At 40.5% G+C, this 26,351-nt stretch overlaps 1 protein-coding gene across 1 annotated transcript in view; it reads right to left on the bottom strand.

The window, feature by feature from the left end:
* Positions 1-26,351, bottom strand: part of Wdr41 (WD repeat domain 41) — a 47,240-nt gene that overhangs the window by 8,349 nt on the left and 12,540 nt on the right. Inside the window, exons 3-8 of the mRNA XM_051183001.1 lie at positions 16,441-16,489; positions 15,327-15,480; positions 13,175-13,236; positions 8,340-8,451; positions 5,509-5,571; positions 3,773-3,883 (exon numbers count right to left, since the gene is read on the bottom strand). Of these exons, the coding sequence (XP_051038958.1) occupies positions 3,773-3,883; positions 5,509-5,571; positions 8,340-8,451; positions 13,175-13,236; positions 15,327-15,480; positions 16,441-16,489 (551 nt within the window). The remainder of the gene's footprint in view (positions 1-3,772; positions 3,884-5,508; positions 5,572-8,339; positions 8,452-13,174; positions 13,237-15,326; positions 15,481-16,440; positions 16,490-26,351) is intronic.

Raw genomic sequence — 26,351 nt, 5'->3', positions numbered from 1 at the left:
CCCAAAACAAAACAGTAAACCATGTACAGCTACATACAAATGCACATATGAACTCAGGAAACACATAGAAAGATATAGGATGATGGCACAATTTTCATTTTAATTCCATTTTTAATTTAATTCTATGTTTCTTGCTATTATCTTATTTTTATTATGACTATGTTTAACTTGTAAAATAATAAGCTTTAAAACCCTCAAATAGAGTTAAATTAAGGACCTCAACAATTTATACATTATATATTTAATATATACTATGCAACTACCAGACTAAAAATTATCTCTCAAATGGGATTTATTACTATTCGTACATATTTAAGGTCAGAACTAAACAATGCACTAAGCATAGAACTCAAGTTACAGTTCTGGCTCTGCCTGCTTCTAGCCAGACAGTCTCAGGAAATCATTAACCTTTATCTTGGATTCTTCATGCATTAAATGAGTATTATTATAGAAAACAAATTAAATAATAAATATCTAGCTTTTTAAAAATCTAATGTTATTTTGAGTATGGTTATTACTCTACATTAGTAATATTTAAATGTACAGTGATTTACAACTTGGGAATGCATGGCTAGATAAATATAACTTCATTATTTCATCTGTCAAAAAACCAACAGGACAGAAATCAGCCATAGCCAGATGAACAATATCTTAGAAATAACCTAGATATAAGCATTATTTTTACCTTGGTCTTGGAGTCATAATAGGTAGTTTATTGATGTCTATAGTTACTGATATACTGTGTGAAGAAATAAGTTTATTTATGATCTCCAGAGGAAAACTTTCTGGTTTTAACACTATGGCAGTTTGGGGTACTTAAACAGCAATAATTTTTCCATGGTCTCCTCCAATTTCACTCAAGTCCAAAAGAATCAAAGAACTTAGGGATGAAAAGGACACTCCTTGACTCCAGGTCTGCATCTGTTGTCAACACCGAATTACAACTTTGAGACCACACAGCTGTCCCCAAGTGGTTCCTTTTACACAACAGAAACAGAGTATCTTTTCACCAAAAGCTAAAGATTGGCATTCCCCTTAGTATATAGTTTCTCCCTGTGTAAATGATTTATATTTCCAGACAGGTCACCTAAAAAGTTTCACACCAAACATCCTCAGTGATTTATTAACAGTGGGTGTATTTCATCCTGTAGTTTCATAATCTACTTAGGAAAATCTCTCCCGGCATCCATCCATTCATTCATTCCTCAAAGCACAAATCTTTGTGATCACCATCCTGTCAGCACAGAGCAAGCAAAGGAATGAAATGAATACATAGAGCCCTTAGTCAGAAGAGGGTCGGAACATCAGCTTATTTTTAGGAACCTCCCAGTCACTCAGACCCCTTCAGCAAGTTTGATACACAGCAAGCATATTTTGGGAAGTCCAAGTATATCATTCCAAGACTGTTGTGGGGCCACCTCACCAAAAATGCACTTCCTTTTAGAAAATTGTGTGTGTGTGTGTGTGTGTGTGTGTGTGTGTGTGTGTGTGTGTGTGTGATTTGTTTCCATGTTACATGTATGTATGCAGACATGTGGGCTTCTGTACACGCATGTGGTGAGAGGGGAGAATTTGGACGTCCTGCATAGCTCTCCACCTTATTCCCTTAGACAGGTCTCAAGGTTTTTAGCTCACTGGTTTTCAGCTAGGATGGCAGCCAACTCTCCTTTCCCTACCTCCACCCTTGCCCTTGATTTGGTTAAAGGCACATCCAGCTTTTCCTAAGAGTTCTAGAGATCAGTTCTCATGCCTGTGCCACAAGCTCTTCAACCCACTGAGCTTTCTTTCCAAGCTTTAAAAAAAATACCAAAATGATCACCCCGAAAACATACACATAAGTAACATTATACAGACTTAGCAGGTCCTAGTTACACACACACACACACACACACACACACACACAAAGGTATGTAACAACAATCAATGAAAAACAAGGCCATGAATTTTAAAGAGAAGAAGGAAGGATATATGGAAGGTTTGGAGGAAGGAATGGAAAGGGAGAGATAGTATAATTATATATTTTTTATTTATTATTGGTTTTCAAGAGAAGATTCCTCTGTGTACTAGAACTCACTCTGTAGACCAGGCTGGCCTCACACTCAGAGATCTGCCCTCCTCTGCCTCCCTCGTGCGGGATTAAAGGCATGCACCACCATCTCCTGGCAAGAAAGAGTTTCTTTGTTGTTGTTTTTCTTTCCTTTTTGTTTTAAATGCTCTTCTGTTGTGATGCATAAACCCAGTAACTGGCCACTCAGGTGGGTGAGTGGGAGGGAGCCGGGCAAAAAGTGATCATACAAGTGATCATACAAGATCGCGAATCTTCCACACCTCACCAGACTATCTACCGTGTGTGATCCCTGAAAATATTATCCATTATTTGCAGTTCAGTTTTACAGTTTATAAAGCAGAAAGTATTATGGAATTTCTGTGACCTTCATTAACAATTAATTAATTAATAATTTCTCTTTCACTTTCCATGAGATCCCGACTAAGAGCTGTGTGGTAGCCCATGCTCGTAACAGCAGGGCTTTAGAGGCAGAAGCAGAAAGATCAGAGAGAACCTGTCAGGGAAGGAAGCTAGGGCAGGCTTCAATTGTAATGTTCATAAGCCTCAGGCTGAGGTATGGCTAGCTCAGTGGTATGCACTTGCTTAGAATGCATTGGGTCCTCACCTCAGCAAAAAGTAAAATAAAAAGTACAAGAAGTTATAAGCCTAGCTGGATACTGCACACCGAAAGCTGGACCATGAAGCTAACTAAGGCTTACTCAGAAATAACTGAACATCTTCCTTTAAGTTGCCACACTGTTTTGATGATGCCAGGGCTTCAACACTAAAATAAGACACGTAACTAGACATAACCATCATGCTGGGCCAGAAACTGTCCTGCCTTTTGTAGAAACTCAGAACCTTGTATTTCCAAGGCGGCTCAAAGGGTTCTCTGAATAAGAGCTTGCTTTCTGAGCTACCATTCATGGATAGAGAAAACAACTTCTGGATACAAAGAGTTGCCCAACCACTGGTACTTCCAGCACTACAGACAATCTGATCTGCAGGAAGACATGCAACTGAACTTTGAAAGATGTTGGCTACTGAGGGGAAGATTCTGAAGCTGGGAAGGATGCAAACCAATGCATCTAAAAATAGGACCAATGGCACGCAATCTACATTTGATGTTCTCCAAACTCCCTTTCACCCCATCTTATGTTTATAGAATATATTCCTCCAAGAGGTCCAGCCAAGCCCCATCTCCAGGGGCTCGAGAGCTGGACCTTCTCCTGCTGTCATATTTCCAGCAGTCTTACACTACTTGCCTGCAACCTCCACCAGAACTTTTGCCTGATTCAAGCACAGATCACCCCATTCAGTTCTGATGATGTGAGCCATCATTATCTACAAGAATGACCTAAATGCCAAGTGCCAGAGTTGATGATCCTCTCCTGCCATCTGATGTCATGCTCGGCTCATTGGTAGTGATGGAAGCAGGGTCATTCAGGAGGATGCTAAAATGCTACAAGCATCAGAATTCACAGGCTGTGTGTGATGAGCAGCCACAGCCACCAACCAGTACCTTAGGATAGTTACGCCCTACTCTACCTGCCATGCCTAAGGCTTAGACCTGCCACATAATGAGACTAAGAGCCAGTCTCTACTGTCACAGAGCTTGAGTATACAACAATCTCCACTAATTGAGCAGTAATTCTGAAATACTAGAACAAAACAAGATGGAAATTCTGAAATTGCACATAACATAAATGTACACAAAGAGCTTACCGTTGATGTTAACCAATGACAGAATATTATCCTGGTGATCAAGAAGGCGTTTAACTTCAGTGACATCCCATTCCAGCAAGCCTTCTGTGGGTGCTACTAACCTAAAAATTACTAAAAGACAGTTATTTTGCTAAATGTTCAAAGAACATAACTACCTTTCTATCCAAAACAGTATTAAATGCAAAGTATACACCACACTGGAGAAAGAAAAAGAAAAGAAAAGAAAAACCTTCCCAAAAGAACCCATTTATACCAGTTTACACATTTCTTTCAAATGCTGGGGCTGCTTAAATAATCTCTGCAAACTCTTAGGTGGGTTTCCCTTGCCTGGCTTTCTCCACTTCCCAAACCCACACCGACACCTCCTCTCTGCCCAAGGCTTCATCACACATCAGTAGTATCACTCCATTCCTGCCTGGGCCAGCGCCTGGCCATTCTCCTGGGTCATATCTACTCTCAGTGTCCTCTACCTAGGTGTCCAGGACACAGATTCTCCCGCCTTCAGCTTAGCAGAGGCTTCAGAGCAGCCAGAAGATAAAAACAGCAGTTTAAACAAGAGAAAAAGGCTTTTCAGTTTGGGGTCACATACTATTAAATTACAAATCTTCTGAGGATAAAGCTTCTAATTTCTTGATTATGGATGTTGACTGTGCTCCTTGATTTATTATCTCACTTGAAAAACTAGTTTTATTTATCCAGGTGATGGTGGTGCATGCCTTTAATCCCAGCACTTGGAAGGCAGAGACAGACAGATCTCTAATTTGAGGCCAGCCTGGTCTACAGACAGAGTTCCAGGACAGCCAAGACTGTTATACAGAGAAACCCTGTCTCAAAAAAAAAAAAAAAAAAAAAAAAAAAAGAAAAAGAAAAAAAAGAAAGAAAGAAAGAAAAAAAAAAGGAAGGAAGAAGAACAAAGAAAAAGAAAAGGAAAAGAAAGAAAAAATACTTTTATTTAAACCAGATCAAATGGTTTTATCAACCAACATTTACAACACACCTATGATGTTCTAGGAGTTATAGCTTCCAAATGTGAACAGGCCCAGTTACTGCCCCCAAATGCTCAGAGTCCACAGCAGACAGGAGACCTGTCTGTGTACAGGCTCAGCATCAGTACATTATCTGATAGTCCATTGGAGCCATCTATGTGCTCTAATAGGCAGGCCTGATATAAACAGAGCTAAGGTCTCACAGCCTTTCCAAGGGGTACTAATCAACTATCCAAGTCTCTCTTTTCCTCAAATTCCTCCATGGAAAATAGGACATGGCACATTTCTTCCATACCTCTGACAATATTTCGCCCACTGTCAAAGATTTTTGCAAAATTATTAAATTCTAATAGCCTTTCATATTCGAATTGTGGCTATCAGAAATTCTCTCTGCTAATCAAAGAGAAGTCTTCTTGATGTTGATAGACTCTGAGTGAAAACATTACTGCTAAATGATTGTAGAGTAAGGATACATTGTTTAACCAAAATAAAAGGAGACAGTATTCGTGTAATATATTGATGAAAAGAAATCTGATCTTACACTTTGAAAATGGTTCACCCTGTATCATTTTCAAAAACCCCAAGAAGCCAGAGCTAGGGCAGAGGCAGACATCTCTGAAATACAACTGCTTTTGTCTTTCCAGCAAAGCCATACATGTGTATTCATGTAGCTATACAGACATGTATATATGCAGAGACATAAAGAAAATATATATATATGTATATATATATATATATATATATACTTACTCAGTTCTTTGCCAACTGCTGCTACAACACAATTCCTAGGGATTTCAACCAAAGCACTGATCCCTTCAGAAAAAAATATAAAACAAGATGAATCATTTTCTCTCATGGGCTACATCAAAAATAAAACGTTCTCAATTTTGTTAGTCATTTCCCATAAAACATATTTGAAACCTGCTATATAAACACTTCCTTTCTTGCTTACACAAGGAAACTGAGTTGTAAGTACGTTTCTGATACCTATGGAAGACTGTCTGTATATACAGATAGGCTCTGAATATTTCTCCTGTGGTAACATGGTATATTCAGCGTGCTATAATCACCAACAACCATCACCTGATGGCTAGTTTGATGAGATAAAGAACTGGGGTTTTCCCTCCATGTAACTTTAAGACTGTGTGCGCTCACTGGTTCTAAATGAGCGAATGTAATAATGGAAAGGCTGTTCCTGGTCTCCATCCTATTTCCTTACACAACTCCTAAAACCCTTTGACTCTCTGAAGACACCGTCTTTCTGTGTCCCAGTGTGATGACTAGTGTCTGGTCAGTCCCTGATAGCTGTGGGATGAGAGCCATTCACCAAAAGGGCCAAGGCAGATGGAGAAATTGGCACTACCAGCCTCACCCCTCAGCTTCCAAGGAGAGAGGGACAGAAGATAGTGTTGGTCCCTAGTAACAAATGATTTGATTAGCCACATCTACAGAACAAAGCTTCCATGAAAACCAGGATGAGACGTAGACAGAGTTGGTAAAGCTGGACATAAGACAGCTCCCGCAGGGTGGCACGCTTAGCCACACAACTGCACGGTGCCCCTCTGTCCCACCCTGCCCTTTTATGTCTCTGGTTCTCTCGTGATAGTGCATAAGTGGGTAAATGTGTTTCCCTTAGTTCTGTAAACTGCTACACTGCTCTAGCAAACTGAACCCTGATTTACAACCAGTGGTCAAAATCCAAAATAAATAAATAAATAAATAAATAAATAAATAAATAAATAAATAAACGAACAAACAATGGGCATGGCAACATAACAATGGGAATTGGATAGGGAACTATTGAGGACTGAGCTTTTGGCCTGTGAGACTGGACACTCCCTCCAGGTAGACGGGGTCAGCCTGAGGATGTGAGGGGACTGCCAGCCTGTTATCTTCTCCTGAGACCCTGACTGTCAGAGCATTTGAAGAACACAGAGGAAATGGTTCTGCTATGAAGCGGCCAGCTCCCCTAATACAACACTCTTGCCTTCAAACTGCGCATTTGCGGCTAATTAGTGCACTCCCCAAAGACTGTGTCACTGAAATGACTAGCCCATATACCACCACACTTCATTTATTTACGTGTGCGATTTGTAGTTGGTGGGGTTTGGTTGTTTCTGTTGTCCAGACTGGCCTATCATGTCCTGGGCTCAGGTTTCCTCCTGCCCTGTCAAAGTTCTGGGTTCAGATACTCCTTGTTGCCTATCGTAGTCCTGAGTTCAGGTACTCCTTGCCAGCCTCCCAAGATTGCTGTTGCTCATCACACTATCCTTGCCCTTAAACACCTAGTACCGAATATATTTTCCAAGCTGAATCATAAAATGGTGTCCGACTAACCATTACTTCAAGTATTAGAAGTTGAAATGCTGGATCACATTAACCAGGAACTTTCCTCTTTGCTTATATAATTTGCAAATGGAACTTTTAACATATACGCAAGAAGAGAAGTCCCACTTCCGTACCTTCCCACCTGTCATAGACTAGCGCCACGGTTAGGATGTCAGAGAACATCCTTCCAAATAGGAACATTTTACATGTATGCTTTGTGTCCACACGGAAGAGATGGGAGACACTGGAAAAGCACAAGAGAAGGACATGGAAGAGGCAGGAGAATATTCTTGCATGTTTGTTTGTTGTTGCTTTACATGGGGGTCTCACTCATAGACCAGGCTGGCCTCAAACTTGTGAAAGTCTTCCCTTCTTCGAGAAGAATTTTAAACACAGAAAATGTTCACTAAGGGGCCAATGAGATGGCTCAGTGACCTGAGGACCTGAGTTTGACCCTGGAACCCACATGGTGTAAGGATTCATAATAGTTGTCTTCTGACCTTCATGCATGTGTCATATCTCTTGCACACAAGTACATGTACACACACACACACATATGTTCACATAGGTATAAAAATATACAAATGCAGAATTTTATTAAGTGGTCATGGTCCTGCTATACCACACCTGGGTTTGAATATATACTGAAAGTAATCACAGGTTATTGTATAAAAGAGATCCTATGTGGCCATGTTCACTGTGACACTATTTAATATAGGGAGTTCATGGAATCAGCCTATGTGTTCATCAATGGATGAATAGATAATGATAACGTGATATGCACATATACACACAGTGGAGTATATTCAGCCATAAAAACAAAATCCTATTATTTTCAAGAAAGTAGATGAAGCTGAAGGTCATCACTGTAAGTAATATAAGCCGGATATGGGAAGATAAAAGTGCACATCTTCTGTCATAGTAGGAGGAGGAAGAAAAGAGGAGTGGAAATGTAAGGATGACAAGAGAGGGTGACAGGGTGGGTAGACAGCATCCAAATACATTGTATCATGTATGCAAATATCATACTGAAACCCAATACTTGGTATAAATAAGATTCATGTAAACATAAATGTCCATTAAATTATTTGTTGCATGAAAATACTAATTGGATATGGCTATCCACGATCCTCAGTGCTAAAAAAAAAAATTCCTATGTGTAATTGTCACATTATATTGCAATATGTCTCTTTAAAGATTCAGCTGTCTTTTACAATCAATTGCATCTCATAATTACCCTGATTGGTTTTTACCTGTATCAGAAAGATGGCTGGTCTTACACAGCAGATCTAATTTTCGGTTCCACACACCTAAGTCATTACCACCCGAGAGCCAAACGTCTTGTCCCTGAAGAACAGTTAGGCACTGCAAAATTGATTTGAAAGGCATTATCATCTTAGAAATTCTAGCATTCCTTATTCCATGGTTTTAAACTGTGTCCCCAAGTTCTTCCAAGACCCTCCCTTTGATAGGCAGTTTGCCTGGCTTCTTTCTGATAATGGGTTCTTTAAGAGAATACTGTCTCCCAGAATATGGAGCAGAGGGGCCATGTGATCTGTAAAGTCACAGCCAACACTGGCACTTTCCTGTTTTCCCTTAGCTCACTGCCCCAAGGTGACACTAAGGGTACCACAGCAGGAAGCTGCCGAGCAGCAATGTCCCAAGCCACCTGACAAGGCTTCTGGTGACAGTCATGCCAGCCTGGGCCAGCACCACTTGACTAAGAGGCTTCCTGTTCCTGACCACAGACACTGCATGTTCATTATAGCTTTAAGCCACTAAGCTTTCGGGTGACTTGAGGACCACTCACAGATTATCCTTAAAGGCCTTTTCAAAACAAAATGGAGAATAGGATACCGGTTTTTAATTTTTCAAATAATTCTCAGTAATAATTTAGTAGCCTTAAAGTATCTCCAGGATGTAGAATCCTTTACTTTACATGGTACCTTAGGGTCCCTTTCTTCAAGAGCATGCCTTCACCCACACTCTGGGTGAGAGAGAACAAGGACAAGAGCTTAGAAAGGAGGAAGTGTGATGGTCTTGCCAGGGCTCAGGATGAGGCTGCTTTTAAAACAGATGAAAGAAAAAGTTGGAAGCAATCAAATGCTGCTTATAATGCGAGAGCATCTACCCAGTCCAGTCTCTGGGTTCTACATTAGTTCTTTGTTCTGTTTGTTGGCAAGAAATAATCTATTGTGTGGATAGTACATTCCGCTTATTCGCTCATTAACTGATGGATGTTTAGGTTATTTCTGCTTTTTAGCTAGTATGGATACTGGTGCTCTGAACATTATCCACATATGTGCGGTCATGTTTTCATTTGGGGTGGGACTATACACGGGAGGGTTATTGCTTAACAATTAGTGAGTTGCCAAGCTTTTGGAAGGTCATTGTAGTGTCTTACTAGCCCAATAGCAAAGCCTGTGCGACAGTACAACTTTTCCATGTACTATCAACACTCAAGCCCTGTCTTTAAGACATGTGGTACAAGTGTGTATGAAATAGTAGCCCATCATTCACATTTCTCTCACTAATGATGATTCATATATTTCTCATGCATTTATTGCCCATTTACATTTCTTTTCTGGAGAAATTTAAAACCCCATTTTGTGGGATTGTACTTTCAATTTGCCAATGGTATTCTTTGAAGAGCAAAAGTTTCTACTTAACTAGGACCAATTTATCATTTGGTACCAATTGAATCTATTCCTTTTTATATGTATATGTTCATCTGATTCTGCTTTTTCTTTCCCCTTGACACAGGCACTATGTTGCCTGGGCTGATCTTGAACTCATGAACTCAGATGACTCTACCTCTACCTCCCATAGCAGGAAGTTCAGATATGAACACTACACCTGGCTGGTCTCATTTATTAAAGATCAGTCTTTCTGTCATTGGAAGATGTTAGTTCCCTTTAAACAAACTCTATGTATGTGTAAGGTTTTATTTTTGGACCCTCAAAACTATTCCACTGATGTATATTTCTACATCATTATGCTGGTATCACACTGTCTTAATACTGTATCTTTAAGAAAGTTTTAGAATTAGGAATTGTCTCACATCTTTGTGTTTTCTCTCCAGGATTGTTTTGTCTATTCTAGATCCTTTACACTTCTATATCAAGTTTCAGGTTAGTTTGTTCCTTTCTGAAACAAAAAGCCAGATTTAATTTTGATAGAGATTATATCCCATCTGTTGGTCATTCTGAGTAGTGTTTAAATCTTAATATTAAATCACTCATGAACATATGATAGTTTTCCAGTTAACTTTTTCTAGGTTATTCGTATGCATATTTTGCCTGCAACTATGTATGCATGTCGTGTGCATGCTTGCACCCACAAGCGCCCTGGGTCCCCTGGAACTGGAGTTACAGATGGTCATGAGCCACCATGTGGGTGCTGGGGATCAAACCTGGGTCCTCTGTAAGAACAAGAGGTGCTCTTAACCACTGAGCCCTCCCTTCCAGTACCTAAGTTTTCAATTTATTTACATGTTTTAAATTTCACCAAACAATATTTTAAAGATTTTAATGTATAAATCCCCTGCTTTCAAAAACTAAATATTTTAATCTTTTGGATATTACTGTGAATATAATTTTCTCCATTTGATGTTAGAGAATTACAACTATTTTTGTATTGTCACCCATGTACCCTTAAACTTTGCTAAGTTAATGGACTAGCCTTAACAATTTTGTGTGTATTTATGATTTTCTACATATCAGGTCACATCACATATAAATACAGAAAGTTTTAGTTCTTCTTTTCCATAAAAGAGTCATAAGCAACCACTCATTTCTTTTTTTTTTTTAATTGTCTAATTTTGCTGTCCAGATCCTTCAGTGCAAGCTAAACAGATGTGCCGAGAGCAGAGATTCCTACTTTATTCCTGACCTTACGGGGAAAATACTCAGTCTGCTGCCTTCGGTAGTCATTCATTAGATTTTCATCAGTAACCTTTGCTGGGTCATCTTCGAGTATAAAGTATCTTCATGGTGACACCACACAATTATCCCTCACTGTTTCCTGTATAGAGCTTCCTTAAAGTAGAAACCCTGACCTAATGCATATAGTCACTTTTTACAGCAGTGGTCCTCAACTTTCCCAATGTTGCGACCCTTTAATACAGCTCCTCATGCTGTGGTGACCCCCAACTGTAAAATTATTTTATTTCTACTTCATAACTAATTTTGCTACTGTTATGAATCGAAATGTGAATATGATATGCAGGATATCCGATAGGTAATCCCCCAAAAAGGGGTCACCACCCACAGGTTGGAAACTAATGTTTTAGAGCCTTCATAACACCACTCTGCCTTCCAAGAAAAGCATATCTATTTATCTTCAAACAAGTAGGGGGAAAAAAGGAAGTCAATTTTACTAGACTCCTTGCTAACTCCAACCTTCAACTAAAAACTATTTGGTCAAAAGAATAACAAAGAGTTATATTGTAGACCTGAGTTGCTCTGAGAAGTCACTGAGGCTCTGACCTATTGTGAGCAGATTTTATTTGTAAAAAGTTTTGTGTGAAACAGATATACAGCAGGAGAAAGCAAATACAAAAACCTCTTATGAAAGTACTTTCACCACACGGGCATAGGCCTGCTTTAACTGACAAGTCCCTCTTACCCCCAAATGGATCCCTGACTTGTCATCTTACTGTTCTCTGTTCCTTCAATTCAAGGGTTTTCACTTAAACACTAATGATTTTATCCAAATAGTAAATATTTTTAAAGGGATGCAAAGGTAACAGTTTTTCAGATCGCATAAAATACAGCGAGTACGCCAGAGACTTCAGACGCCACACGGTTAGGTTAGTAAGAGCACAGCACAGGACACTGTCTTCCATAGGAACTTTAGCAAACTAGCATCATGACAGCACAGTGGTGCTAAGTTTCTAGAAAATAATGAATGAGCCTGATTTTTTGCACTCAGCAAAAAAGGGGACAGACAATGGCCGGCTGTCAGAAAGCCAGCTGTCCCCAAAGCTGTGGTACTGGTGCCCTTTCCAAACTAGCTACCAGTGACCAGTCTAACATCGCCAGAACAAACATTCCTGTAGGAATGACAAAGAAACAAGGCTGAGTCTCTCACATTGGCAGTATCCCTGCCATAAAAGTCCCAATTAATATTTGTTTATAAAAAAATGAAATAAATGGTGTCAACACCACATTATTTGATTTGGGAAATAAGAAACAAACATGTTCTCATGGCCTTAGAGAAGGTAGCAGTCAAGGGACAAATGCCTCCCTATCTCTCAGTCAAAACATAAAAACAGAACAGCTCCTGCTACAGTTCTGCAAATGCTGTCTCCTTCTAGGAGGGCCTGCTATAAATCCACCAAGCCCTACCCTCTGTAGCCCTACCAGGCCCTAACCACTGCAAACCCACCAACCCCACCTTCTACAAACCCACCAGGCCCCACCCACTAGAAACCCACCAGGCCACACCCACTATAAACCCACCAACCCCACCTTCTATAAACCCACCAACCCCACCTTCTACAAACCCACCAGGCCCCACCCACTATAAACTCACCAGGCCCCACCCACTATAAACCCACCAGGCCCCACCCACTATAAACCCACCAGGCCCCACCCACTAGAAACCCACCAGGCCACACCCACTAGAAACCTACCAGGCCCCACCCACTAGAAACCCACCAGGCCCCACCCACTAGAAACCCACCAGGCCACACCTACTATAAACCCACCAACCCCACCTTCTATAAACCCACCAGGCCACACCCACTAGAAACCCACCAGGCCCCACCCACTATAAACCCACCAGGCCCCACCTATTATAAATCCACAGGCCCTGCCCACTATAAAACCAGAAGCCCCGCCCACTATACGCCCACCAGGCCCCACCTTCTCATTTGTCTTGCCCCTGCTCTCATTTCCAACTGGAACATTCTCATACTTAAATATATATGATCCCCAAAGACTTGTCTTAAAATCAAATGGCTGTCAGTGTGTGAAAGCAACAATATGTAAAACTTAAAGAAGTAATCTCATCTAATTTATTAAATCATTTTAAGGGCATCAACAAGAACACTAGCATAAAAACCTGAATTTGCGTCAGACTTTACCTTTACAGTAGACTGGAAGCAGGAGACTCTCTGGATTTGTCTGCCGGTATCGCAGTCCCAAACTTACAGAGATGTTAAGAAATCACTTCCAAAAGTGAATTTTAAAACTTAAATTATGAGATAACATTTCTAATTATAACATTAAATCACAGGTATAAACAGCCAGAAAATCTTCACATAAAATCTAAGCTACCTAGTATTTACACTGCCATAGAAGTAGATGGCAGGTCATCACCTCAGCAGGAGGTTTGATAAGCTAAGGCTGACTATGAGACCATTTGGAGATGCAGCAGAGAGAGGGCCCTGACACACTAATCTTCAGGGGCATCAAACGCGATGTTCCTGAAAGTTCACTGCAGTGCGCATGCACGGTTTCCATGCACGGTTTACCACTGTCACAGCAGGAACTTTGTGCCACTGTGATTATATGAGCTGGACCTAACTATAAGGCCTCTCGCCACAGGGTGAGGATTTAGTTTGACTTAAGGAACATGATGATCTTCATAAACTTTTAACACTATTTCCTATGGTGTTATATACTCCATGTCATATACATATAAATATCACATTATATACTTGTAAGTGTAAATAATAGAAATGTATGGCAAATACATCTTATAGCATGTCTGACATTTTATATTAACATTTCAAAGTTAATTTCATAATCTAGTTAATCTTACAATTAATATCTGATTATTTTTTATTAATTCTACTTTATTCTTCAAATGTGGTTAAGTATAAAAAGAGAAATACCCTTTTTATATTTATATTTTATATTTATATATATTCATGTTTGTGTCACACTAAACCAACTACTCAGTCATAAAAAAAAAAAAAAAAAAAAAAAAAAACTCTCTCCCTCATTGGATGCTGTTTTCTGAACTTAAGTTTCCCAGTTCTAACACCCACCCCCCGACAGCCTTTTCACGGATTTCACTATTTAAAAGCTTAAGAATGTACTGTTTAAAGGTACTAAGAAATGTGGGCTCTTAAGATCATTACTTGACAAAAGAAAAAAAAAAGGAAAGGAAAAAAGAAAAAAAATCTACCACCAACATTTAATTAAGAGAGCTAATTAACAGTGGAGGTTCAAGGAGAGTAAATTTAGAATCCAGTTGGATAAAATGAAAGTCAATGTTCTCTGGGGTTTTTTAAAATAAGGGTGATTCAGTGTGTGAGACGATGCCACCACTTAACAAGGTAAATGTCCCAGCACTGTGACAGCAGATTTAATGATTGTCTCTAATACTAGTACAGCGTCTTAGAAATGGCCTAAAAAACACTGCATTTTAACTTCTACTTCTGCAGAAATTGTAACAAACTAAGAAGACTAAAGCTTGAATCCATAACATAATTTCCCGAGAAGGACAGCAGTGCTAAGCCTAGCCCGGCATAAGTGACTTAATTGAATGAGCACGCAGAGATGATTCCACTTACATGTTTTCTTGACATTTTCTCCCCTATAGACATTTTATCTAGAAAGTGATACAGCTGTTTAACTCACTCAAAGTGGGGCAGCAAGTCACATGTCCTATGTATGCCCTGATTCTAGAGAGGCCTAGGAAACCATTCCTCCTCTGGGCTCACTTCCAAACACAACCGAGCTTTGTTGTCCTGGCCGTCCTGATGTTTGAAAGGGAGAGATGGACACTGCAGTCACCCGTAGCCTTGGTCATGGGCTCCACAAAGGCACATCCTCATGAGTGTGCTATGCACCCACTGTATCAGGAGCGTGCCTGCCACAGCATCAGGACCCTGAGAGCAGGCAGACAGCTGGCCGATCCGCCTTACTCGCCATGTGCCTTGGGCGGGAGATTTGCCATCTCTGTCTCTACTTTCTCACATGTGGAATGACAAAAATGCCTACTTCATGGGGCCATTTTAAAGATTAAATTAGTTGACATATGTAAACTGTAATATTCTGGAGCAACCAGGATCACTTCACGGAACAACACCATTTCTATTGTAAAGTCTAACTGGAAAGTACAGGAAAGCAAAAGTAACTTCACTTTATAAACTCTAGCCCAGCCCAATTCAGCCTAATTTTAACATTTTAAGTCCACAACTTCCATCCCTCCCTTTTTTAGACTTGAAGGAAACCATTTTGCCATCAGGATGCACAGTCATGCACAGGCACTGGGTCCCTGACCACCGCACTCTAGGGGTAAGGATATACCCACAGTCCTGTCAGCAGAGGCTGTCAAGATGAGCTGACCGCCCTCCTCACAGGAGTCCAGGGGAGGAAATGCAATGACAGCCGTTATCTTCTGGGTGTGTCCTCTGAGTTCCAGGAGCTTTTCTCCTGTCTGGAATACAAGAAAGAATGTCAATAAGCTTACCCTTTCCAACTTGAAGAGCCTTAAATAGCATTAAGAACGGCTACGTAGGAAAATCAGCATACATGACATTGAAAATTATGTGTTTGGAACTCAAAAAGTTTTAAGCAATCAAAATATAAACTAAACAAGTATCTATAGAAAACTTTAAGTATGTGGAGGATGTGTATAGAGCATGCAAAAATATGCAAAACTGTCAAATGGGCACTTGAGCACATGGTATGGAGTAGAGGAGGACAGGAACCACCTGGTGGGTAGTGTGATGTTAAAGGGTGCCTCCATCTAAGGCCACAGGGAAATGAACACTGACAATGAGATCAGATAGCCAGAAAGAAGGAGCAAGGAAGGAAAAATAAAAACAGAGCACACTCAATGTCCTCCTCTGGCCTCTGTGTCCACACACATTCGCGAGTGCGCACGCGCGTGCACACACACATACACACACACACACACACACATGTGTGCACGCACACACACGCGCACACACACCAGCACTTAAAACTTCACTATTATGAAATACTAGTCCCGGTTGCAAACAAGTATCTCTAACTCACCTTTCTCAAGTATTAATCAATCTCAAATGATATATGTCAACAATTGTAGTGAAATACTCACTTTGTCCACACCTGTGGCACAGACCATGCCCATTGGGGATAGAGACAGGGGCAGACTTTACCTGGGAGAACTAAGTCTGAGGAGGGGGCTCTGACAGCTCTCTTGCATCACAGAGACAGGAGCACTTCTGGAGGCATCCTTGGGACCAGGAACCTGCTGGTGTTCATCTGTCTATGTTGTAAGTTATTTCTCCCTGAATAAACATCTAATTTGGCCTATTTGTTTCTCCTGATCCTTATTAAACATCAATAAACAATAAATACTCAACCATACTGTCACGGTATTTATTACAATCCACATTTAACTGGTACATACCTGGGCATTCCACACAATTATAACTCCATCATCGCCAGCAGATGCAAATCTGGTTTGAGAAAAGAGGCCAAGAAGGAAACTCACCAGTGATGTATTAGTGATGAGACTTTTTAAATGTAATATTATTTTAATAAAATTATGTTTGGAAAATGGGTATTAGCATCAGCTATTTTATGTTATAGGAATGAATCAAGGCTATTAGCAATATAGTAACTACAAAACATAGACTATGTATTAACAAGAATTTTAATATCTTTGTTCATATTACTATATTAACATGCAACATTATGTTTACATTTATATTAATGGTAGTTAAAAATTAATTGAACTTTCCCTCTGTGTCAGGCTTCGTGCTAGTTTTTTTTTTTTTTTAACTAGCATACAAAGTATTAACTCTCATTATGCCATGTTCAAACAAAATTTGTTTTTGTTGATTTTTCTCCACCCCGACAGCCTCCTTTCTGCTTTCCTGCCACATGTTTAGCTGCCCGACCACACCCTCCACACTCTTCCCTTTTTGTGGTCCCTTTCTAGTTTCATAGTCTACACTAACACTCATACCCATGTGGATTCAAACATTAAAGGCTTGGATCCACATGAAAGAGAACACGCAACACTTGCCTTTCTGAGTCCTGCTCACACTGCTTAAAATAATACTTTCTAGATCTACCCATTTTCCAGGAAACCTTACAACTCCACTTTTTTACAGGTGAATCAAATTTCATTGTGTACATACACAGCATTTTCCTTATCCATTCATGGTGATGGATACATGTGATGATTTCCCTTCCCTGGCATCCTGAATACTTCATCAGTAAACATGGATGTTCAGATCTGTCTGTGATAGGGTACAGAGTCCTTTCAGAATGTGTCTAGAAGCTAGGCTCTGTGGTAGGTCTACTTTTAATTTGTAAGTTAAACCTCCATACTAATTCTCAAAATGTCTGTACATCCAAACTCTCTCACCATCAGTGAATTAGAGTTCCTCTTCCCCTACATCCTTGCATGCATTTGTTGTGATCTGTTTTCTTGATGCTATACATTCTAACAGGTGATCTCAAAGGAGAGAGAGAGAGAGAGAGAGAGAGAGAGAGAGAGAGAGAGAGAGAGAGAGAGAATGTGTGTGTGTAGAGACCAGAAGGGGAACATTAATCTTACCCATGAAACTACGTCCCAGCCCCTTAAAGCAACTTCAATGTCCATTTCCTTGATGACTAAGGATAAGGAACACTGATGTGTTTGTAACATGTGTGTGCACACATGTATATAGAAGCCAAAGATTGGTGTCAGATATCTTCCTGAACCATTCTCTGCCTTATCCTTTTGAAATAAGATGTCTCATGAAACCCAGAGCTCATCAACTGGCTGGCCTGCAGCCTTGAGGATCTGCCTGCCTGCCTCTACCCCCTACTGCCAGAGGTAAAGAGGCACTTGACCCTCTAGACTCTTGTGTGGGAGCTAGGGATGTGAACTGTGGTCCTTGGGCTTCTGGGATGGGCACTTTATCAACTGAACATCTTTCCAGCCCCGGAACACTTTTAAAAATACCAGCTGGCCACTCTGGCTTCGTGTTTGAGAACTCTACTCCATTAGCCCATCCAGCAGTTTGGGTGATGGGCTGCAGTTCTTCTGAGTTCCAGGTATTAACACCCTGTCTGAAGCATGTTGGGCAAAGACTCTTCCTCCCTTATTCAGCCATCTGTTTACTTTGCTGATAGACAGGTTCCTCTGATGTGAGGGACTTTTTAGTTTCATGGATTCCCACTGTTCACCTTCTGGACCATTCCCTGTGCTATCAGAGTCACACTCACCAAGTTCTCACACACCTGTAGTTTGAAGTGTGCTCTATTTTCCTCTAGCAATCTTAGGATTTCAGACTTTAAATTAAGGTCCTTGATATATTTTTTAAATATTTCTTTGTGCAGAGTGAGAGATATGGATCGGATTCCACTTGTCCACAGGTTGTATGCAGTTTTATTAGAACAACTTGTTGACTAGGCTGTCCCTTATCCTCTGTATACATTTTTTGCCAAATATTAGATGGCTACGCCTACATGAGTTTATGCTATTACAATGCTGTCTGTGTTAACCATAGTTCCGTCATCTAATATTCTGATACTTTAACAACTATGAAATCGTATTGGTGATATTTTCACTCATACTAAGAAACAGGTTCTACAAACTAATCTAACAAACGTTTATAAGGTATCTTGTGGATTCCATGCCAAATATTAAGGGTCCAAAGACAAAGCACTGACAGGATTACAAAGAAGAACCTGCTAGAATGTAAGAATAAGGAAAACAGAGAGATGATCTTCAGTCTCCCGCTGGTTAAAACATGACATACAGCCATCCAGATCAATGAAATAGAACCAAACCGAGGAGCTGATTCCAGCAACAGGGATGACAGTCTAGGGATGGAATTGAATTATTTTATTAAAGGCATTTTAACTATGTTTTGAAAGGCAAGACCTCTTCTTTGCTTGTCTTGGCTTCTTTGTCATAGAGAGATAGATAGATAGTAGATAGATAGATAGATAGATAGATAGATACATACATACATACATACATACATACATACATACATACATACATAGATTGGGTGAGGTCTGTAGTCCCTTGGCCATGGTTTTCAGTGAAGCTATCTCAATGCACAGAGGAAAAGAAGTGTGCCTGGAGCCATGACAAGAAAGTTGCAATAAAACTGCTAGAGCTCATCTCCTCTCCACCCTCATTCCCTCCATGTTATATAGAGTAAAACATCCTATATGTAAATCCTAGCAAGAAAGAATCTTCACATGATTATTCATCATAGTGACTGTACTAAAACAAAATCAAAGTGAGCACTGTTTTAAAGAAGGCACCCAACACAGTTCTGTACAACAAACTAAGTTGTCAACTTGTAATTAATAACAACACAGAAGTTTGTAAATGAACGCTAATGATTCAGAATTATAGCTAAGCTGTCTTCATACTATTATTCCCATCTAGTTGAATTCTGGCTTTTTAATAAGAGAGAAAAAAAAAGCCAGCCATGAACTGCAAGTAACTGCTCATAATTAACAATCATTAATAAATGATGTTCTGCTAATAGCTATATCGTTTATACAATCTGTGGTTCTTCCCTCCAAGATCAGTAGTAGGAGAGAAGAACAGAGCACTTAGATGGAGATGACTGGCCTACACGCAGATCTCCTCTAGCGAACTTTACCCTGCATGACAAGTGCAGAGTCTCACTTCTGTCCTCTAACACCTTCCTTAGCACTCCATGCAGAGCTCTGGGTTTACACATTCACACTCAGCTCCAGGCTCCTGTCGTCTTCCTAGGCTCAGGGGACCCCACATTCTGTTCTCGTTTCAAAACCCTCATCAGATCACCCACAGCTAGAGGTAAGAGATCACATATAGTCAGGCTAAGTGATTTTTTTTTTAATGAAACACTATACATTCCTTTATTTCATTTAAATAACAGTTTTCCTCATTCATTTTACCATCCACTCCTCCCCTGTCTCCATTCACAAAGGGCCAGGACTCCCATGGGCTTAAACAAAGCCTGGCACATGAAGCTGAGGTGGGACCGAACTCCTTCCTTTGCTTAAGGAATACTATCCACTTTTAATGGAAAGAATATTAAGACTCCTTAGTTAACTAGCTAGAAGTTCATCAAATGCATATACAGTGCTTGCGGTCATTTCAAAATGTGAGCGATTTACAAATTCTGGTGAGTAAAAAGAAAATGGCTGTCCTAAACCCATGTATATACCAGCAGAAGTAACTGACTTAAAAACAAGCCCATTGAGTTTAGAAGGGGCAGGAGGATACAAGTAGAGTTGGAAGGGAAGGACTAATGGATGGATATAATCAAAACACATTGTATGAATGTATACAACTCTCAAAGAACAAATTTGAAGAAAAAAAACTTTTAAAACTTAATTTTTCTTTGCTAATGAGCTGTTCTCCAAACCCCAATACTCAAAACTACCTTGAATATCAACAGTAATTGCTGGAAGTAAATCGTGAGTAGCTTGGTTTGGGGGCCTATTGATTTCTTTGTACTATATAGTGAGAGCAGCGAGGGCAGGACTCGGGCCTTAAGTTTTCTTTGGTATAAAACATCAATTTCTATTGATTCCTCAAGCCCTTATAATTGCTTTTCTCCCGTTCAGAAAGGCTGCTGGTTTAAAATACTTTCTTCTAACCCTGATTTTTTAACTTCTCATTATTGTTTTATCACGTTTGAATCACACACAGAGAAATGAGTTCTCGATGAGAGATGGCTGAACTGTTGAGAGTCCATAAATAAGATAGGGAGCACCTCGCCTGAAACGGGAATTTCATCAGCTCAAACCAACTTAATTCTACACAAGGCTCGATGCTAATGCATGAAAGCACAGCCGACTGTCACTGCTCAGAGGCCATTCCGCACTCTGTAGATTATTCACCTTTTGGCTCTCTTACATACATTCCATGGCTAATGCATTTATTGGCCATTCCAATATTTACCGTTCCCACTCCAAATGGAAACAGTGGTTTGGAAAGCAAATCAATTACTTTGCTACTCGCTGGCCCCTCCAATCAGATAGCTAACAAAGGGTTAGGAGGTCATCTGTGGTCTACAACTGTCTATCCAACTATAAAGATCACTACAGATTAGCTGTATTACAGCATCTTACCCAAAACTACATCCCAGCTGATCAAGCACATACTCAGAAGTAGGGATTCAACCCAAGAATTCCTAATACTGAGAAATACTGCAACCCCCAAAGGAAATAACTATTAATCAAGGAGTAATTCACACATCAGTAAGGCGTAAACTATTTGATGAAAGAAAGGTGACTGCTACCATAGCACTTTATCTATTTAATAGAACCTGAAAATGAAAACCTCCATGTATGCACTGATAGAACTGCTTCTCTACTATACACCATAAGTTTATTGAGATAATAAGGCGCAGTTAGAAAATCACCAAGGCAAGTAATTAGTGCTTCTCATCTTGAGATCTCAAAACTGAACAAACATTCAGGAATTTACGGTAATTCACAAATCTAAGGCACCACCAGTTATAAACACTTGTTTTTATGTACCACTAAGAGGGGGACATGCTGCCAAGTAGACCTAAAGTGCATCAGTTATGTACTGTGTCCTAATTTCAGATGGTAAAGTGAAGAAAAGCCTGCTCTTTGGAATCTGTGAAATACAATGCCATGGTGGTTTGAACGAGAATGATGCCCCCCACCCCCACCTCTCCACTCTCCCACCCCCCCCACCCTCATGGGTTCATGAATTTGAATGCTGGGTCCCCAGTTGGTGGGACTGTTTGGGGAAGATTCAGAGGTGTGGCCTTATTGGAGGAGACATGTCACTGGAGGTGGGCTCGGAGGGTTCAAAAGCCCGCACCATTCCCAGTTAGCTCCCTCAGCCTCAAACCTGTGGATTAAGGTGTGCGCTTTTAACCACTGTTCTGGCTCCACGTCTGCCGGCTGTCTAGAACCTGACACGATGGTCACAGACTCCAACCCTCTGATGCTGTAATCCCCCAATAAACTCTTCCTTCCATACATTTCTGTTATCACAGCATCTTATCACTGTAACAAAAACTGTAACTAGGACAAGTACTATCTATATCTATTAATCTTTATTGTTACAAGAACCATATGTGTGTGTGTGTGTGTGTGTGTGTGTATACACTCATGAATATAGGTCAAGGTGTTGCAAACTCCTCCAGTTCTTCCCAAGGGAGCTGGGATCCAGCCACATGCTGCTTCATACCCCTGACCCAGTCTTCACAACCCCAGAGAGCCCAGGGCCTCTCTCTGTCTCTCTCCTTTTAAGAGATCCCATCTGCAGATAAGAAGCCATGCCCTAAGGCCAGTCCCCCAAAGCTATCGGAGGAATGAATTCCCACCACACTTTATCACACGGCACTTCCTAGTCTAACAAACCTCTGTAGGTCTGAAGTGTTAGGGACATGGTTGTTACATCTTTTCATTGGTAAGTAATGGGTCCAGGATGCAGAAACTCATTAAGGTACACATGACTTAAACATCACATAGCATATACAATGTAACAACAGCAGAGTACATTGTCCTCTCAAACTCTTGAGAAATACTCCCCAAGGAAGACTGTATTACAAATTATAGGAGAAAATTTTAACTTAAAACAAATAAGAATTATATAAACTGTGTCACCAGGACATAGTGAACTTCAACTAGAAGTCAGTATCAAAATGATAGCTAGAAAGTATGCCATGGTATTTAAAATTTTAAAAACACTTCCAAATAATATGAACTGGTTTAAAAAAAAAAAAAAAACCACGAAGGTTTTTAAGTGAGTGGAAGTGAATGAGAACACAAGCCCTTGTGTTTCTCTGCCTTCCTGAGCTCAAGCATTCTGACTATTACTTTGAAGAGTCTCTGCTGCCTCTTTCAACTGGAAGACACTGTTCTAGCAGCCTTTGCTGGGATGAGGACAGAGCCGGGATGATGCAGAGTCTCACTGAATAACTCAGCCCAGCTTTGGGGGCCTAGTTGGAAGGTTTTCTCACGCAGTTTTTCATCCACAGTGTGTGGCAACCCCATCACATTCCTCCTCCTGCTCTCCCTGACCTCACTGACTGTGAGGCTGTAGCATTCCCAGCGGGATTCCTCGAAGCCTTGCCCCTGCTGACTGATTTTTACCCCTTAGCTACTCCTATGAGCCATGTTATTCTATAATTCCGGTGCATTTGATGGATTGCCAATCCCCTGAAATTGTGCAGATTCCCCTAAACATGCAGTCCCTGGCATCTCTTAGCCCTAAATTAGTCTAATTTTGACTTCCAGAAATCCATCAATCCCATCCTTTTTGGGCTGATGGTCCATCACTGTACTGATGGGTCTCAGAATCACTTGCTTTCTAGGCATCTTTGATGAATTCTTTACATGTAAGAGTCATACTCTAATTTCAAAACAAACATTTTAAAGGTAAAAAAATGATATGCTTGTTAAATGAACAAATGAGCAGACATTTAAGTGTTACAGATCACTGTGAATTGGGATCATTAATGCTATTAATTTAAGCATGACTAATGTGTCAACATATTGCCACAATAAAAACATTTTAATTAAAACTAGATTCCCACCACACAAAAATAAATCCCTTTTATTTCTCATACATTCCCATTCTCATATATGCCTGTGAGGTTTTCTTAATTTGAACCCAAGTTTATTTTTGCTTTATATTTTTTGAATTATTTCTTTTATTTTTTTAGATTATATCATTTCCCACTTCTCTTTCCTCCCTCCAAACCCAATCAAGTGTCCCTCCTTGCTCTTTCAGATTCAAGGCCTCTTTTTTCCATTGATTATTGGTGTGTGTGTGTGCGTGTGTGTGTATGTGTATGCATGCATACATGCATGTATATATATTAAGATATATTCCTAAATACATAAATATAGCCTGCTAAGGCTGTGTAATGTTTCTTGTAGCTATCTTTCCAGGAATGACCATTTGGTATTAGATGGCCAGTTGCTGTGCTCCTCGGGGAAGATTCTCTTTCTCCCCCTCCCTGCCCCTCTCTCTCAGCATTCCTTAGTTGCCTTCAAACCAAGTTTTTAAAAGTATTGTTTGAGTTGGGCATGCTGGCAAATTCCTATAATCTGTCTACTCAAGAAGTAGATGCAAAAGGGTGACAAGTCTGAAGAAGTCTGAAATCACCCTGAGTTCAAGGCTAGCCTGAGCTTCATAGTGAGACTCTGTCTCACAAACTCAAGGCTGGGGATGTAGCTCAGTGGTAGAATGCTTGCTTAGAATTTAGAAAGCCCGAGTTCAATATAAATTTTTTAAAATAATCTTTGAGATGGCATAATTAAAGACTAATAAAAATGACATACATGGAAACCAATTTTAACAGGGTGAGACAGAGGCAGTTTAATAAGGAACTGTAGCAGACCTACAATGCCCCACCCTCTCCCATGCTAATTATAAAAAGTAAATTTGTTATTAGGGAACCCATCTATGTAGGCTGAGTGTCCTGAAACCAGGACTGAACATGTTTAGTTCGGCCCTTTCTGGATTTTCTCCTGGGGATTTGCCTGTGAATAGACAGAACACTCTGCTGTGGAGAATTACTTTAGGTGTGTCACATTTGTTTGTGCCGCAGAACACTTGTTTTAATGACACGAAGATGTGTTGCTTTCTTTTATCTTGCATTTGTTTAATTATGCAAAGCTGTGTTACAATGCCTGTCTAAACACCTGAAGGTCTAACAAAGACCTGATTGGACAAGATCGAGGCAGGAGAAAGGACAGGCAGGGCCTGCAGGCAGAGAGAATAAACGGAGGAGAAATCTGGGAAGAGAAGAAACAAGAAAGAGAGGAAAAAGAAACAAAACAGAACAAGGAGAGGAGGCCGTCCGTCAGGGGCCAGTCACCCAGCCAGCCATGGGATAAGAGTGAAAGTTAGAGATACAGAAGTAAGAGAAGGGAAAAGCCCACAGGCAAAAGGTAGTTGGGGTGATTTAAATCAAGAAAAGCTGGCAAGAAACAAGCAGAACAAAGGCCAGCATTTATAAGTAATAATGGGCCTCTGTGTGTATTTATTTGGGAGCTGAGAGGCAGGACCCCCGAAGAGAAAAGAGCCAAAAGAGTAAAGAGTAAGAAGAAGAAAATCAAGGACTGTTCTTTCTGGTCGGTTCTTTCTGAGGCAAGCCTCCCTGTGAGCAGGCTCTCTGGTGTCTCTCCTCGGGGAGGGAATCTGCCTTTTTTCCTTGGGGATAACCCTTCCCAGCTAGACTCCAGCAAGCTCATATGCATGCCGTCCATGTGAGTCCTGCACTTGTCACTAACCAGTTCCCTCTCAAAGGCACACAGGTGTTTAAAACATCTTTACAGATCCCACACTGAACTGTTTGAAAGTCCAGGGGTTCCGTTAATACAGTGGCTGCCATGTGGGCACCACAAGCTCCGTTGAGATCCCCAGAATGCAATAAAAACTCAAGCATGGCAGCACTTATCTCTAACACAGAGCTTGAGGGCTGGGCAGAGGCAGGAGGATCCCTCGACACCGGTGACAAGTGCCATATTCAATGAGAGACCCTGTCTCAAAAACTTACGGTGAAGAGTGATGAAGGTCACCCAGATAGACCTCTGGCCTCCACACACATACATGTACACTCACACAGCACATACACAAACATTTTATGTGTGTGTGTATATATGGATGTACATATATACAAAACATTTATGATTCTGAAACAAAAATACCTTTTATATTGGCATTTTTATTTCTTCTATATCAAATATAGTTCTTATACTTTCCATTATGGCAAATTTAAACGTATACAAAGATGAGGAAGATGGTATAACAAAAACCCCATGTACCCGTCTCCTGTCTAGTAATTATGAATGCTGATACTGGCATTCCTACCCACCCAAGCCCTCATTGCTGGTGTGTGTGTGTGTGTGTGTGTGTGTGTGTGTGTGTGTTGTTTCACGAGGAAACTGCAGTGCACAGGGATACTGAAGCAGAGGAGGGCTCTCCCCAGGTGGCATGTGGATGTGAAAAGAAACCCAGATCTTGTCACCCCAGACACTTCCTGCACCAAAGCCAAGGAAGGCGGTGAGGGAAAGCTGAAGGGGACAGTGCATTTGGTCGGCATGGAAAGAATATTGTCCCCTGTCAGTTTTCTGCACCAACCTGGTTGTCTGAGCCAAGGCTGAGCCTCCTCTCAGGGCGCTGGGCAATTCGAGGGGGGAAGTTCTGGAAAGCGGGCCTCTGTCTAAGTGAACGGAGTAAGCTTCTGCTTTCTGTGGTTTTACTTTGGCTGGAAATTTTTAAGGTGTAAAAGTTAAAACCTCAACTCACAAAATGACCTGTTTCCTCACTAAGTCTGTCTTCAGTGGGGAAGCCGGGCTGAATTCATTTTGTTGCTC

This window comes from Phodopus roborovskii, unplaced genomic scaffold (assembly GCF_943737965.1).
Source record: "Phodopus roborovskii unplaced genomic scaffold, PHOROB, whole genome shotgun sequence".
Lineage (NCBI taxonomy): Eukaryota > Metazoa > Chordata > Mammalia > Rodentia > Cricetidae > Phodopus > Phodopus roborovskii.
The sequence above is the reverse complement of the archived record's forward strand: the minus strand, read 5'-3'. Positions and strand labels throughout refer to the sequence as shown.